Source organism: Ictalurus furcatus, chromosome 8 (genome assembly GCF_023375685.1).
Source record: "Ictalurus furcatus strain D&B chromosome 8, Billie_1.0, whole genome shotgun sequence".
NCBI lineage: Eukaryota > Metazoa > Chordata > Actinopteri > Siluriformes > Ictaluridae > Ictalurus > Ictalurus furcatus.
Window position 1 is genome coordinate 17,677,479 of NC_071262.1, and position 17,479 is coordinate 17,694,957.

At 41.3% G+C, this 17,479-nt stretch overlaps 1 protein-coding gene across 2 annotated transcripts in view; it reads right to left on the bottom strand.

The window, feature by feature from the left end:
• The window catches only part of si:dkey-219c3.2 (transcription initiation factor TFIID subunit 4), a 51,911-nt gene that overhangs the window by 12,015 nt on the left and 22,417 nt on the right, over positions 1-17,479 (bottom strand). The window contains exons 13-14 of one of the 2 annotated variants that reach the window (XM_053631182.1): positions 15,795-15,851; positions 9,463-9,579 (exon numbers count right to left, since the gene is read on the bottom strand). In XM_053631182.1, coding sequence (XP_053487157.1) covers positions 9,463-9,579; positions 15,795-15,851 — 174 coding nt within the window. Of the gene's footprint in view, positions 1-9,462; positions 9,580-13,468; positions 14,306-15,794; positions 15,852-17,479 lie in introns of those variants that run through there. The other variant, XM_053631183.1, reaches the window with a different exon arrangement.

A 17,479-nucleotide genomic window follows, 5' to 3' on the forward strand; every position in this document is an offset into this window, starting at 1 on the left:
CACCCGCGGGGCATTTCACAGATCAGTGTGAGACTGTGCCCAAGCCTGTGCCAGAGAGAAAGTTAAAGAGCGAGAGAGTGTGTGAGAGAGAGACAGAGAGTAAGCAGAAAGAACAGATCGTGTGAAAGTGATGAAGACATAATGACAGAATGAGCAAGGACTAAAAGTTAGATCAGCGAGAAGAAAAAGCAGGAGAACAAAAGGAAGAGGGAGCAAATGAAAGCGATCTGTAGTTTCTCGACACCCTCGGTCTACTTAAGCCGAGTGTGTGCTGCGCTGTGTGAAATACACCCTCCATTGGTTTCCTGGGCTGTTGGCCATGCTGCAGGCACACATTACCTCTCTTAATGGGCTTCTATTTCAGCTGCAGAAAGGAAGCCAATAACCTCTCAACACTAATGGATTAGACTACATGTACACAAGGTCTGTAGCAAATTATTACTCCGACTAGAGCGATTCCCAAAGGATCAAACGCTCTGGAAACAGGAGGAATACAACAGTGTGATTAAACCTTGCAGAATATGAGGAGCTGTAGAATGAGGCAGTATTGTTCCAATCCCGTTTAAAGTTTCTTGGCTGTCGGACCGATTACAAAAGGTTAAAAAAAAATAAATTCTGTTTAATTAGCACAGTTTTTTCAGGAAAGAGACTAAAAATAAGTCGTCATTGCTCGCAAACTTTTCTTAATTAGCCAAGATTAACAAGTAAGGCAATTAATTTCCTTGAGATGGGCATCTTAAAAGCGCCGAAGGTCCAACTTTGTTGCTGGAGCTTAATGTTCTTCAGTGATGTAGGTGAGAGCTGAGGGGCAATGTTAAATGTGAGGGAGAAACTATATTCACAGCATTAGAACATATTTGACAGGGGTGTGGAGGTAAAACTTGAGGTACATCTTGGAAAGAGAAAGATGATCAGCAAACCGGCATCCATGTGTCATTCTAACGTGTTTTTAACCTAACGGTCAACACTGTCTCAATGTATAGCAATTAAGAAAATCAGAAAAATCCTTAAAAGCATAATTAGAAAAAAAATTTGCATGTGAGCAGCGCAATATGCCTAGGTTTAGCTGAAACTTGTTTTGGAGTTATGATATTCAGAGGAAGGCTGACCTCCTCCTCCTCCTCCTTAACGTTACCATATCCCGGGGTTAAAAAGAGAAACAAACATGCACGATTTAGAAATAGAAGCGCAATGCGACTATTTTGGTCCATTTTTCTTTTTCTTCTTCTACGTTGGCCTGTTCAATGAACTATCTGCCCGTTTATATATTTTAATAACCTGCAGCTGCCTCCACTGGATGCCTCCATAAAGAAGTCAGCGAGCCATGCTTTTCCAAGTGCATGAGCTGAAATGATGTGCCACACAAGTTTGCATTATAAAGAGGAAAAAAAAACAAATCTTTTTTACTTATTGTACAGTCTCTATTATGGATGTCAATTTACACAAATTCTCATCATCAGCAGTCATTTAAATGAATGATTAATTAATTGTAATCCTTAATACTGCATGATGCGTCTACTGCAGGGGCATATAACCACCGGCATAACGGTGCGAAAATCCCACTCAAAACGCCAGCTTCCTCACACAAATGGAAAGGTTTTTTTAAAAACTCGAAATAATAGGCTAGTAGGATTGTAAAATGAATCGATGTGATTATGATAATTTCATAAAATGACATTTATTGAATGCATGCGAGTCTATTCATATTGAGTGTGTCCATGTGAGGAAATATGTTGTTTTGGTTATTATAAGTGTGTTATTTTCTTCCCAAATGTGCATAAGATATTGTGTAGATTACGGAAAATTTGGCGAAACGGTGTACTTTTATTCATGAATGTCCATAACATGTTACAGGCCTACACCATTTAGTTATTACTGCTTGATAATGAACTTCCTGCTTGAAGTTGAGACTTACATATCTCGCATGGATAACATCTCATCATTTATATATTCCATGTTCAGAAGCTAATCGTACCTGTTAGATCAGAGGTTCTCAACCTTTTGTAACTAAAGCCCCCCAAGCCTTCCCTATCAAGTGGCACCCCCCAAATATTGGAGGAGGCCGGGTATAATGATTATCTATTCTATAGAAAATCTATCTGTATATAACCTAATCTATAATCTGTTTTGATAGATAGATTTTTTTTTTTGCTTTTGTACTTTTTAAAAATAATTACTTTCCATAGCTTTTATAAAACTATATAATGGACAGGTGTGGATCATGAAGGATATAAAATATTTCTGAACACTATAACTACTTTGAACAAGAGAACTAGGCTGTAATAGCGTGGCCTATTTTACATGTAAAACGTTGCATTCCATTCGTCTTACATTCTAAAAACATTCACATATGAATGATGTAAATTGGGATGAAGGATGCGTCTCGTTATCCACGACATCGTTAAATCAATCAGTCGGACACCTGCGCTTGCTTATTTTTACATTCATGTCCATATCAGATGCCGTGCGATCACCGGGACGTGCTGCTCTGGTTCTCAGCCTCTCACTTCAGAGAGCAGACGCAGAGAGAGGTGTGAGTACAGCAGGAAAGCAAGACCTGGCACTTGCAGGACAGTACTGGCCGCGTTTGAAAGTTGCTAAGGTTTGTCCAAAAAGTCGCTGGATTTTTCGCTAGGCCTGTTTTTTTGAGGGGGGAAAAAAAAAAAAAATTCACTAAAAGGGGTCTGAGAAGTCGCTAAGTTGCAGACCAGACAACACTGGTCTGCACTGACAGCTAGATAAAAGGCATGTGAAACTCCGCCTCTCCCCAGCAAAAAGAAAATACAGAGGGAGAGGGAACACGGGGTTTTTCATTTATGCACATTCTATTTGAAAAGCAATAAAATACACCGAGTACCCAAATGATGCCCTGTCTGTGTTTTTTTCTTGAAAACAATTTGCGCCCCCTTTCCAATCTCTCCGTGCCCCCCCCCGGAGGGCGCGTCCCCAGTGTTGAGAGGCACTGTGTTAGATGATATGCTAATCCATTTTGGAATCTGTTCTTGACGTGATGATGTAGTCCGGCTGAACGAAATTGAATGGCTATCGAAAACCATCACCTTCGATGACACCGATAGGCAACATGTCATTTGCAATCATTTTACACAGTCATTCAGTTATTCCTTCCACCTTTTGAGCTCGGAGACTGCTGGATGCACCTTTTTCAAATGGTATATCATGGTGCTTGTTGTTATACTGCATTTTAAAACACAATCACAATGTCTGCAATTAACATTATTGCCATTTAAACTAAAGCGATCACAAACGTAACCATGGCACGCTCGGTTCATTTTTCCACAATTTGCACATGAGCCGGCACGCGCCTCAAAACTACATTAATGATGACCTTGCTTAATCGACCATCAATAAGTTTTATCAAATAAATTATCGTCGATTAATCGTTACCAACCCTGGTCCCTGTATACACTTTACAATTCCACATATTTACTCCCTACTTATTCTATTCTATTCTAGTCCATTCTTTTTTATTCACACTATATTCTCTACAGTTTACTAGATTTGATTATGTCTGCTGTATTTTATTATTTTTATTGCGTGTGTATATCCTTAGTTTGTTGATGGTCGGTTCATTGTTGCACCGTGTGATAAATAACTAAGAAAAAACATGGGATGCTGCTGAGCTGCCAATGGAGTAGAACGCGAAGTTGAAGGCTCCTGCTGATTTCGATTGAAATTGTAATTAACTTTCGCTTTTCGGTCATGCGATAGATTTTGACTTATTCTACTCTGTTTTTTTGTTTGTATGTTTAACTTTGTGGTACGTTAGAATGTCTGGAAAAACCTCGAGCAAATCGCCTTCTTCCCTTGAATCCGCCCCGCTGTGCGTTGATTCTGACTTAGCCGCCCTCAGGCTTGAGTTGCTGGCTTCGCTGAAGAAAAAACATTTCGCTACATTACATCACATGTATGTAATGTGTATGTGACAAAGAACTTTGAACCTTGACCCTAATAATTACATTTGTTATGAATATTATTCACAGTAACCGGAAGATCGTGAGATCTTCATCTCACCTGTGGAGAGCCAAAGGAGTAAAATTGGCCATGCTCTAAGCGTGAGCATCATTAACCAATGGTGGGCATCTGGGAATTGATGTATGTGGAAGAAGGCGGAATGTGTTACACTGCCCTGTGACACAGCATGAGCAGCAGTTTGAAAAGATGTGGTTGGCTGACTTGGCACGTGTTAGCTTTAAGCATCTAAAGTTAAGCATTACAAGGTAACTATTCAGCCAACCATTCAGTCAGGTTAAGCCGGATTTACACAGGAAAATTTTCGTCGGTGTACTGGACATCGTAAAAATAATTCTTCGGTAATGAGTTGAATTAGGAAGTCTTACAACGCAATATGAGACAAGCTCACCGAGTGTCGCTGTGATGAAAGGCAGTCGATGGTTCTGAGATTAAAAGCGCGAGAGTTACCACTGTTATGACGATCTTCTTAAAGCTACCAACAGGAGGATGGCGTAGGAAGACACGAAACTCACACAAGTTTACAAATCTACAAATGTGGAAATGGCGAAACGAATCATGTGGGATTTTAAAAAAAAGTCTCCATGAATGTCCTCTTTTACCCAGTCATAACTCTCAGACTCTAAACTCCTCTAAACATGTTTTCTCTACTCACCTTTGCTGCTATACAGAGGGCTTGTTTCTCTGACTCCATTTTCAGCAATAACCTGAATCCTACTGACTAATTTGCAGATGTATTTAAATCGCAGGACTATCATTAGGGGATTTTCATCGTATAAACGCTCATGGAGAACATGTTATCAAACAGGTTGTTATAGAATTCTCCCAAGATTTTAGCGGTGTGACAAGTAATAACCTTAAATGCCTGCTGAAAACCAGCTTCAGATGTAAAACAAAGGAACTTCAGAAATTTCATATAGCCTCAATGTGCTTCTTACTAAAATGGTCAACAAGTAGGCTTGAATTTCAACATGCGACTGTGTAAAGTCCAGCATGCTTGGAAAAGAGCACGGAACATACGCACTTCTAAAAGCCATGACTGGTAATGTTTAAACCGAGCTCCCGTGTGAAAAAAGGCCGCTTTGGTAGAGCTCATTACTGGCTCCGTGTTTCAGTGTGCCTTTGGTATTCCGTGGCTGTCCCTTCCCCCACTGCCGTCTCCCTTGCCCCAGGCTCATCTGGCAGAAGGGGAGGTTTTAATTGTGGCTATAGAACTCGGCGCGCTTTTTTGCCTGTAAGCGAGCCCTTGCTTCGGTGGCTGAGAGAACTTGCTTTAGTGATATTGGGTGCAGTCCATCCCTCCAGGCTGCTTTTAATGGCTCCTCTCTCCCCCCCCCCCTCCCTTTCATAGCCAGCCTCAGATAGTTTTCCATGTGATGCCTTGTTAATTCTGCTGCAGGGAAGGGCAAGTGTACATCTCTCCCTCTTTTTCCCTTTCTCTACCTCATCTCTTTTCTGTCTCTCAATCCCTCTATTTTCCCCCCTCCTTGTTGATCATCTGCCCTAACTAAATCAAAGTTAATGGTAAAAAGCAATGCTCTAAAAAGATCTGAAAAAAAAAGTCGACACATACCAGCGTCTATTATTCTACAGTCGTTAAAGATGAAAGGGTGCGATCCGAGTGTGTACCAGACAGCGCATTCACTAAATCCTCCTCCCTTCTTTTTTATGTCATACCCTATTCTGTTCTTCCCAGAGTCTGCTTTTTTCTACTCTCGTCTCAATCCTTCCTTACCGCAGCCCCTCTGGCCTCCAAAGTGGAAAGGACATGTTAATATGCAGCTCTGTGTGCAGTCATGCCGCAGGCTTAGTCTGGTATGCAGGCCCACAGCCATTTGGCAGCTTTTATTAAAGTTGGGCCTAGAACTCACCTCTGAGGAACGCCCTCATCACCTGCTCTTTGACTAATCCATCCCCAGGCTCTGCTTCAGGCCCGGCCTTCAGCCTCAACGGCTCATCAAGTCTGAGATAGCAGCTCTGTTCCTGACTGGCAATCAGATAGAGAACGCCCAGAGGGCTTGGGGCTTGAACAAAGGGCATGGCAAAAATACCACCTTTGTTTGAATGCACACGCAACCAAGAGGATTTTGTTCCCAGGGTTCGTAGTCCTGCTGATCATTTTGAATGCCTAGCAAGTCAAGAAATCGTGTTAAAATCTGTTAAATGATGATGATGTCTTCAGGATCATGGCAAGTTCATTCACCTTCACTTAGCACTACACGATTCTGTCTGTCAGAGCTTTTGTCCTCCACATAGCCTCACAATTGCACTATAATCAGCCTTTCCAAAGAACCAGGAAGCTGCAGTAGAACAGTCGAGCCTTCATAGTGCAGCTGGCCACCTGGCAGGCTAGCTGATGCTTCGGGCCACACAGACCCTCAGGCGCATAACTGCAGAGATGAAATGTCTGACTGGCCCCTTCAGAGCGGCCTGAGCTACAGCCCTCGAGGCCAGTGCTGACCTCTTTAGAAAAGTCACATTCACCTAACTCCACAGGGGGGGTTGGAGACAGAGTGGAGAGCCAGAGAAGGGGGGGAAAAAAAAAAAGAATTGCCAAAGGCACTTTCAAGGCGGATGTGAAAGACTGAAACGTGGTGAGGCGAAAATGAAGAGAAAGATCGCTTCGTTGCCTTCGCTTCTGATACATGTTCATGCATCATTCTGAAGTCCGGGTGAAACTAGAACGTTAGGAAAAAGACCAGAACTGTAGATACGGCTTTATATAATTGCATTTCTTTGTTATTCTTTTCCCTTTTAAGTGGTTCAGCAGTGCACTCAGAGCAGAAATAATGCTTTTATTTAGTTATTCATGCTTTTTATACTGAGGACATTTACAGCCACACACACTCTACCATCTGAGTCACGAATAAGAGCAGACTTAAACAGTAACTGCATTGGTAAGATGACAAATGGTGGCTAAGTGAATAAATCTGCATAGCCTTATTAGTGTTGGAGTAATTATTGTTTAGGTGTGGAACATGATCAACTTCGTGACTCAGAGCCAAAAGGTTTGTAGTATTTTCAATGCAATTTGCATAAGAAATTACACCATGTTCCACAAGATGGTGTAAATTCAAATATGGCTGTTATCCATTTGAAGAAATGTTGAAATGATGACAGATATTCTACTGAACCTGAAATTATTGTTAAAATGCTTTGACAATGTTAGGTCTTGTTTTAATGTGTGCATGTAGGTACATTTTAGCATTAATAACAGATTTATGCATCACTCACATTCATACGGTGTTCTCAAGGACTTTAGGATTCCCAACCCTCGGCTCTAACAGCCTGCTTTGGTAGATCGACTGACTGTTTTGGGGGACTGGGACCCGTTCTTAATGACCGCACATTGAAATGTAAACTCCTGTCTGAAACCAAAAACTTAAGAAGTTCAGTAGTCAGTAGTAGAAGCAACGGTTGAAATGTCTGTCTCTAAATGCCATGTGTGTGGTACACCAATTTAACATCCCTTTTTTAAAGGCATGACATCAACATGGAGTTGGTCTCTTCTTCACTCATATAACAGTCTCCACTCTTCTGGGGAGGCTTCCCACTAGATTTTGGAGTGTGGGGATTTGTGCTCCTTCAGCCACAAGCGTATTAGTGAGGTCAAGCACAGATGTCGGGAAATAAGGCCTGACATGTAGTTAGAGTTCCAATTCATCCCAAAGGTGTTCAGTGGGGTTGAGGTCAGGGCTCTGTGCAGGTCACTCAAATTCTTCCACTCCAAATTTGGCAAACCATGTCTTCATGGAGCTCGCTTTGTGCACAGGGGTACTGTCATTCAGGAACATGTTTGGGCCTCTGAGTTCCAGTGAAGAGAAATTATAATGCTACAGCATACAAAGACATCCTAGACCAGGGGTGTCCAATGTTATCCGGAAAGGGCCGGTGTGGGTGCAGGTTTTCATTCCAATCAAGCAGAAGCCACACCTGATTCCACCAGCGTAATCAGTTGATCTTGGCTTTCAATAGACTCGGGTATGGCTTCTGCTTGGCTGGAATGAAAACCTGCACCCACACCGGCCCTTTCCAGATAAGATTGGACACCCCTGTCCTAGACAATCATGTGCCTCCAACTTTGTGGCAAAAGTTTGAGGAAGAACCACATATAGGGGGTCATAGTCAGGTGTCCACATACTTCTAACCATATAGTGTATATATTCAAATTTTGGGTCCCCCCCCCCTCCAACAGTGCTGGACAATTTTCAATGCTGAAATTTCAGTTCATCTCTAAATTAAATCCATAATTTTTGTTCGGTTATCACGGCTTTCATCACTTACTGCAAGCTCTTAATCAGATTAAATGCCCATCTGAATTTTTTTGGTTTGTTCGTTTTGAAGTTTCTCCTTCTCTTCCAGGAGTGCCTCAGGGTCTAAATCAGGGGTGTCAAACATACCGCCCACCAAATGAATTTCAAATCATCTTGTGCACCATTATTAAATTGAAACAACTTAAAGAGAAGAGTTAGTCTGTTGTTCCACTGGGGGCGGGGGAGTGAATAGAGCATCAGACTTCGTGCAATAAACCTATCTACTGACAAGATGTGCTAGTGGTGTGTAATTCTTCATTAGCAGGATAAAAAAAATAATCATGTCTCTTCCAAAAAGAGAACCAATTAAGCGGCTTGACAGCAAAAGGGGTGAATACTTAATCACAACCATTAATTTTAAATACTTTTGCCAAATATATTGATTTCCCACACTTCAATATTATGAGCTATATTATGAGCTGTATTCAGTTTCAGCTTGTAACACTGCAATATATGGAACAGTTCAAGTTGGGTGTACCGGAATTTATAGATGCGTAAGGGGGAAAAACTGAAAATGAACCTGATTTATAAAAACGCTGTCTGTTGCCACTAAAGTACATACATGTATCTTGCACCTTTGTAGATATACAATTAGTGAACACATCTGTTGCTATCTACAATTTATCAGTCTCCCACTACTCTGTCCATCAGTGGAAAGGGTCAGATATTATGTGGATTGGTGGAGGCACATATCGGTGACACTGACACGGTAATGGAGATATGAGTGTATCAGATGCATTTTAATGACTTGTATTAAATGAAACAAAGTGAAATGAACTTATTCACATTTACGCCCCCTATTGCCTAGCATTTGGAACTGTTTCACATTATTACAGCATGTTACACTAGTTGAGTATAATGATGTCCAGCACACAGTTCTTTCTTTCAGAGGCAGAATGGTGTTATTATATAGATGAACTCATGAGTGCCAACGTGACACAGTAAGGTCTTTAAATAGCAATACCATAAATTTTCAAATTCTACCATGTTGTTCAGATGCACAATAAGGTGTCCATACTCCTTAATGAGAAAGTGTGGTGATTAATTAGTGTTGATAGCTGCATCATTTTCTCTGTGTGTTACCTCTTGGGAATACTCCCCCGATCCCAAGTCAAAACCATCAGTAAAGATGTGGGTGTAAGAGGTTAGGTGCCCTTACCTCTGCTCCAGAAGCCCCGGGAGAGTCCAGTTTGCGTTTTTTGCGTGGGCCTATAGCGGCGAGTGCCGTGAGGTTAGCATCACGCTGTCTCATCTGTGCCAGTTCCTGCTGCTGCATCTGAATGGAGCATTACAAAAACTATGTTAAATATCTACAGAAACAAATCGTAAGAGTAACAATATAGTCTCTTGAATGCACAAATACACATCTGGGAGAAATATGAGCTTTAAAAGTCAACATTATATGTGTGAGCAGTGTGGATTCAAAACTCGTCCAAAACATCAGTCGTAAACCTCAATGTAACCATGAACATACATGCACCAAACTGACATTTCACTCTCCCCCAACCCATATTCAGGCACTTAATTCAATTTCTATCCATGACAGATAGCAGTGAGTGAGTGAGTGAGTGAGAGAGTGAGAGAGAGAGAGTGAGATTTGAAAAGCACAGCCTGAAGGTGAAGCCATCTCACCCTGGCAGGCAATGACAGAGACAGCCATGACAGGGGGAGGGGTCCTCACTTAGCTCGGGCACTGATGAGCACACACGTCTGACAGAAACTTACTGTCATACCAACACCACAGTGGCCATGACCTCGCCAAAACTGTGTGCGCGTATTATGCACATGCTTGTTACACATGACAGCCCCACACACACTGCAATAAGAAACCAAGGCTGTGCGTGACCTGAGACTTTACTCAAAGCACATTCAAAGACTTTATTCTGCTATCTCGTGTATGTGTGTGTGTGTGTATATATATAAATATATACACACACATATATATACATATATATATATACATACATATATATATATATATATATATATATATATATATATATATATATATATATATACACACACACACACACACACACACACACACATATATATATATATATATATATATATATTTATTACACACACACACTCTGTTCAATGTTTGATAAAACATTGTAAAGCAACCATTGAGAGAGGATTCTGACAATTCAGTGAGTGAAAATGACAGCTGATAACAGCCAAAAAAAGTGCCTGAAAGTGTAAAAACGTTGACTATTTGAACCGGTTGATTGTGAGCCCAGGTTTATGGACTAATGTCTTATTGGAAGAAATGTTTTTCCACTATCTTGTAGTTTTTAATTAACTATTAATTCTTAAAACACTTCTATAAATAAATACTTTCAAAAGAGTATAAAGCTAAATAAATTATTTCAATACATTTTTACAGTACATTGGATCTGTGAGCTGGCAATCCTACCCAATGCACCACTGTGTTGCATGTTTAATTGTCATGTGATGGCAATATTAGTTTCTGATTGGCTGGCAGGTGCGCAATCATTCTTTATACTGTATATACACCTTGAAAGAAGACCCAGCTAAAAATGGAATCATAGGTAAATCAATGCTCCTGACAAAAACTAAAGGAGTCAGAAACTAAGAATGTTCAAGCCATGAGTTTAATGTCTTCATAGCTTTTAGCTACTATTAAACAAAACTATTTACATTGTTTATGTTTTTAATATTCAGACACTTAATTGAGCGTTATCTCATATACATCACCCAGTATTAATTCTACACATAATTATTTAGGCACATTTTCCCCTACACTACTAAGTTACAAACGTTTCTCTAAATATTTGCCCCTTTCTTCCTCTCACAGAGGTGGAATTGACAAAAAGCTAATTCAAGGCAACGTTTGCAAGTTAATTAACTCGGGGGTTATGCTAATCTAAGGGGAAGTCATGCACAATGCATGTACATGCATGGGTGCCCTGAAGAAATCAGTCAACACATCCACACGCACGCAGATTGTACGAGACGTCGGTGGCCGCGTGACTGAACTCTGAGCCGTCTCCAATGGCTACGGTGAGGATGATGCTGCCCGAGGTGGCAGAGTAAGAAGTCTCGCCGCACGAACACTGCGGTGGCTCTATTAGCGCTAAACAGAAGGTTCTGGAAGCTGAGAGACTGCTTGGTGTCAGAGCCGATCTCCTCAGTGCCCGCAGCCAGAGTGGCGCTTTGCTTTCATATTCATTTATTTGATGAGGAGTGAAAGGAGAACCTAGTTACGCCATCTGTAATCCAGAGCTCTGCACTCCCCCTGCTCTGATTCTCACTTTAATGACCGACCTCAATCAGAGAGCACAATTTACAGCCTGCGCTCATCAGATTTTAACGTATGGAAATGGAAAACTCCAACGTTCCCTACTCAGAATAAGATAATGTTCATCAAAAATGGACGGCGAAATAGAGAGAGGAGGAGAAGAGACAGAAGGCGAGAGAGAGAGAGTGACAGACACAGACAGAGAGAGAAATGCTTGTAATCTCTAATCATTTCCAAAAGGTCAGTGGAGGGAGAGAGCGATGCCGCCAGCGCTGCTCTCCACCCTTATTGATCCTTATCTGCTGTCCAGCTCTCCACAATGACTGGCCCCAGAGCGAGAGCTTAATAAACGTGCAGGAGAGCGCTGAACGCAGCACTTCAATTAGGGTGGCTGACTGAAGTCAAGGACATGAAGACTGAAGAGCTGACGTGTCCGACGGCAATGCCGACACCGGTCTGGGATTGTTGGGTATGCATCTGATATTAGCGTGGGAAGTGACTGCTTCAAGGCACTTTAGGGGCCTTTAGGGGCTGTCTGTCTTTTTCTGATTAGCAAGGTGACTCCCAAATGAGCCGCCATTACACAAAGGTAGCATCATGCAATACAGATATGCTATTTTCTGCCACCAAAGTAGAGATGGACCAGCCTCCGAAAATTGATTAGAGTTGGTTTAGCAGTGATTTCATATTGAGCGGTACAACCCAGCCTCAGACCAGGGGTAAACATAAGAAGCCTGGACGCCTTGGACATGCAGATTTCATGTCCAGGCTACCCTCACCAGCCACTTCAACACCAAAGCATTCAGTAATTATCCAGTCATGTGGCAGCAATGCAATGTACGACTTCATGAGCTTCAATTAATGTTCACATCAAATATCAGCATGGGGAAAAAACATGATCTCTGTGTCTTTGGTCATTGGCAAGGATGTTGGTGCCAGGTTTGAGTAATCCAGGAACTGCTGCTCTCCTAGGATTCATGCAGTCATTTGCAAAAAAGCAAAAAAAAAACGTTAAGTGAGAGCAGGTCTGCCAGCAGAAACGTCTTGTTCATTAGAAAAGTTCAGTGGAAAATGGCAAGACTGATTCGAAATGACAAGAAGACTACAGTAACTCAAATAACCACTCGCTACAACCACGGTAAGTAGAAAAGCATCTCAGGATGAACAACACATTGAACCTTGAGGCAGAGGGGCTACAGGAGGAGAAGACCACATCAGGTTCCACTCCTGTTAGCTAAGAACAGGAATCCAATGCAAGAGTGGGCACAGACTCACTGAAACTGGACACTTGAAAATCAGCAGTTTCTGAAATACTCAAACCTGGCCAACCGTCCCACAGTCAAAGTAACTGCGATGACATTTCTCCTCCTTTCTGATGTTTGATGTGAACAATAATTGAAGACCACTGGAGACCACTGCTGAACAGCAACTGGAATGTGGTCTAGACTCTGACTGGGCCAAATCCTGACTGATTTTTATTAGACTATTCTCCAGGACTTGTGTTGACAGTTAATAGGCTTTCATGATCTTGGGTGTGTACAGAGGACTCGGTCTCACTACAATAAGGCTCCCTTGTTAGAGAATATTCAAGATTAAAGTAGAGAAAAGAGTGGAGATTCCCTGCATGTTGTGGGTCTAGATAAGATCTGGATCAGCAACTAACATTACTGAATGACGAAATTTAATACTTTTTCAAATGTTTAGCCAAGATTGGTTTGTAAAATGAAAAATCTGTGAAAACACTCCCATTAAACCCAAATAAAGTCTCCAGCCATGTAGCAGGTCTCTAGTCTGATGAGCTGCATTTAGCAAAATAATACACATAAATGCACGTGACTGGATAAACCCTAACAGAGAATCTGCTACAGAAGCCAAGATGGTTCATGTTAGGAAAACCAGAGTTGCTGAACTATGGCCAGTTTATTTATACATTTATTGTTTTTTCTACAATACTTTCTCAAGCACTCAGTTCAGTCCAGGGAAAATACTCGTCTGTATCAGGATCACAGTCCGCTAACGATCCCTGGTCTCGTCTAGAAGAAATGTGCATGATAAAACTAAGGACCAGCATGCTGCCCCAAGGCAAAATGCAGAAGTTCCTTCTGTGTACACTTTAATGTTTTATTATTCTAGTTAGCCATGTTCAGATCTGAAGGGAGAAAAAAACCCACCACCAAAGAACAAAAAGAGCAAAGGAGGCTTCATGAAGCGCTCAACTCTTTCTCCATCACAGCATGGCCTCAGGTTGAAGACAAGACAGAGTGCTGAAACCAGCAGTACACCCGAGAAAGAGCCACTCAGGCACAATATGACTGCTTCGCTCGGCTCTTAAGGGTTACGAAAATGCGGTTTAAAGAAAACCTCCTTTACCACAACTAGTCAGATAATAAACACTTAACATGCCAATTTAAAAATGATCAATTCTTTGAAACACATGAAAAAATGTTTAATATCAATCAGTACTGAGGGTTCATAAAAGCGTTTGTCCAATCATCAGAAGACTGTGAGTTTGAATCCTGGTCATGCAACAGCTATCTGTGGCTGTGAATCCAAAAGTCAGTAATTGGCCGTGTTCTCTGGGTTGGCAGGATGGTGTGCGTCTCATCCCTGTCAATCAGAGCGACACTAACCAGTCGTAGCCATGTATGAGCTCGTGTGCAGAAGAGGACAATTTTAAAGACATGTGGCAGCGGTCATGTGATAGGACAGAGGTGGGTAGGTATCTAGTGGGTAGGAACTGGCAGTGACAAAAATTAGGAGAAAAATGGAGTTTCAAAATATCAGTTAGCAGGAATGTGTTTGAGGACACTACAATTTCTGCGGGCAGCAGACCACGCAGTCAATTATCAGACAGCTCATTTCATGCTCATTGTTTTTTTCTGTTTTTTTTTTAAATTATGTTCACAACATCATAATTATGTTCACTGAAGAATAAAAAAAAGACAAGACTGAAAAAGACTGAAAGAATAAAAGCAGCTTGATGAAGTCATACCAGTGAACGTCTATATACAAAACAATGGGGTTCTGCTACTTGCCAATATCTACATATAAGATTATCAGATTTCAATTTTAATTTATTTACGAGTGTGTCAATGGTGGAATGGGTCCTACTGCATCCAATAACATGCATATATATACACTATATAAAGAATTTATAATACAGAAATGTCGACCTTCTGAAAAGTATGTTCATTTATGCACTCAATACTTGGTCTGGGCTTTAATCCTTTTGCACAAATTACTGAATGCGGCATGGCATGGAGGCAATCAGCTTGTGGCACTGCTGAGGTGTTATGGAAGCCCAGGTTGCATCTCAAAAAATGAGCCACCACCATGCTTGACTGTGGACAGAGTGTTCTTTCTTCATTCTTCTTCCTCCAGACATACCACTGATCCATTGTGCCAAAAAGTTCCAGTTTTGTTTCGTCGCTCCACAGAACAGAATCCCCAAAATCTGTGGCTTATTTATATGATTTTGAGCCGACTTTTGTGCTTTTGGGTCAGTAGTGGTGTACGTCTTGGAGTCCTGGCATGGAAACCTTCTGCGTTTAGAACGAGCCTTACTGTGCTCACTGAAACCTCAGTGCCTGTTGCCACCAAGTCTCGCTGTAGGTCTTCTGTAGTCACTCGAGGGTTTTTCACTACCTGCCTTCTCAGAAATCTGGTTGCAGCCGTTGATAGCATCCTTTTTCTGCCCCGTCCAGGTATTTCATACATTTTCTGCCCCTAGCCAGTTCAGGTATCTCGTGTGTTCCAGCTGAAGCACAGCTGGTGCAACTAATGAAGCCCTTGATTAGTTGCATGCTTGAGACAACACCTGTTTTACATGTTTTGCTGTTGTGAGGGATTCAATTCAGAAGGTTGAATAATTTTGAAACTGGAGAAATCATTATAAGTTACATTTTCAGTTGAATTTGGGGAAACCACTTGAAGCATTCGTAGTGTTGAACTATTTCAATTGCTTTTGTTTGATTTGTTCACTGAAAACAGCTGAAAGTCTGTACATTTTTACAAGAAACCGGATTTGCAGTGGGGGTTGAATAATTTTGATTGCAACTGTATATCTCAAACTATGTTCTCAAAATTTAAAAATGTCTTCCAATTTTTGTCCAAAAAACATTTTTTTGGCAGAATTTAGTCACAGGACCATCCAATGAGTTTTCCCAGAGCACCACAGACACACATGCTAGATTTACAGACAGATATCTATACAGTATATACCTCACCTCTTTAGCTTTCTGCTTTAGCCGAGCCTGCTCAGGGTCTTCTTGCCTGGAGCGACTCTGTAGAAAACAATGTTAGAACCAGAGACACAGATTTATCATTCAGACTCAAGTCTTCTGATCTAATTAAGTCTTCTAGGTCTGAAGCTCAAGCAACCAAACTGTTAGGAAGTTTGACTAATCTTTCTATAATTAAGTCGGTTTTGTGTATATAGGTCAGCTTAACTCCCAAACAAACAGTAAAATGCAACACAAGAGCAATTATTTCCAGGCTGACAGCTCAATTAGTCGACTGCTTAATTAGAAGAGGGACACAGAACTGAGGATGTAACGAAGGAGGCTGAGGATTGGGACACCACCATCCTCACATCCTCATCGTCACTGCTGTTTAAGTCGACTAATTGCTTTTATGTCGCACGTCTTCTCCTGTGGAGAATCCCCAAACACCCCCTGACTTAGTTTATGGAGCAAAACTTGAGAGGAGGAAGGCATGCTGTGAGGTTTAAAACTAGCTGCTTGCTGATTTGAAATGCATGCTGGGAAAGTTGCAGTTAGCTGTGTGTGGCTCAGCTAAAGGTATTTGTAAATGAATCTCTAAAACTTTGAGAAGAAAAAAAACCCTGGATAACTGGAATTCTTTTTTACTGAATTGATTCAGCATTTTATAGTTGGATAAATAAGGAATTCAACAGTGAGTGTAAGGAAAATAATCTACAACAGGGTGCTGTGATGTGGCCCGAAGCAAAGTGGAGTTACAGTTATCACTGTGAAGTGGATTATTTTCCAATAACGGCACATCCCAAAGTGTTGAATCCTCTTATGTTGCACTTTTGATCCTTTTATAGTCATATTTAATGTTGTGGAATGTCATCACTGTTCATGACTCCTGATCATCACACCAATATGTGCTTTTTTGAACATCCCATTCCAGATTTAGTCCTCCTTTGCTGTTATAATAACCTTCACTCTTCTGGGAAGGCTTTCCACTAGGATTTGGAGCGTGGCTGTGGGGATTTGTGCTCGTTCAGCTACAAGAGCATTAGTGAGGGCAGCGACTGATGTTGGGTGAGGAGACCTGGGGTGCAGTCGGGGGTTCAAGTTCATCCTAAAGGCGTTCAGTGGGGTTGAGGTCAGGGCTCTGAGCAGGACACGCGAGTTCTTCCACTCCAACTTTAGCAAACCATGTCTTCATGGAGCTCAATTTGCACACAGGGGCATTGTCATGCTGAAACATGTTTGGGACTCTAAGTTCCAGTGAAGGGAATCTGTAATGCTACAGCATACAAAGACAATTTTGTGGCAAAGGTTTGGGGAAGAACCACATATGGGGGTCATAGTCAGGTTTGACCCCTTAATTTAAGTGGAGGGAAACTGTAATGCTTCAGCATATAAAGACAATTTTGAGCTTCAAACTTTGTGGTTTGGGGAAGGTTCAAATATGGTTGTGATGGTCATGTGTCCACAGACTTTTGGCCATATATTGAAGAAGCTGTAAACACACATTTTTTGTGTGTTTACACAAAAAACCAAAAAAGAACCTTTGCCAGTTCTCCTTCCTACAGATGGTCCCATGCTGGAAATCCTAAAGTTAGAGTTTTACCTCTGAGGGTTACGAAGTACTGACGCTGGAGATTCCTTCAAAAATCATAAATAATAATCTCTTTGCAGAAAACGTCACCATATCTATT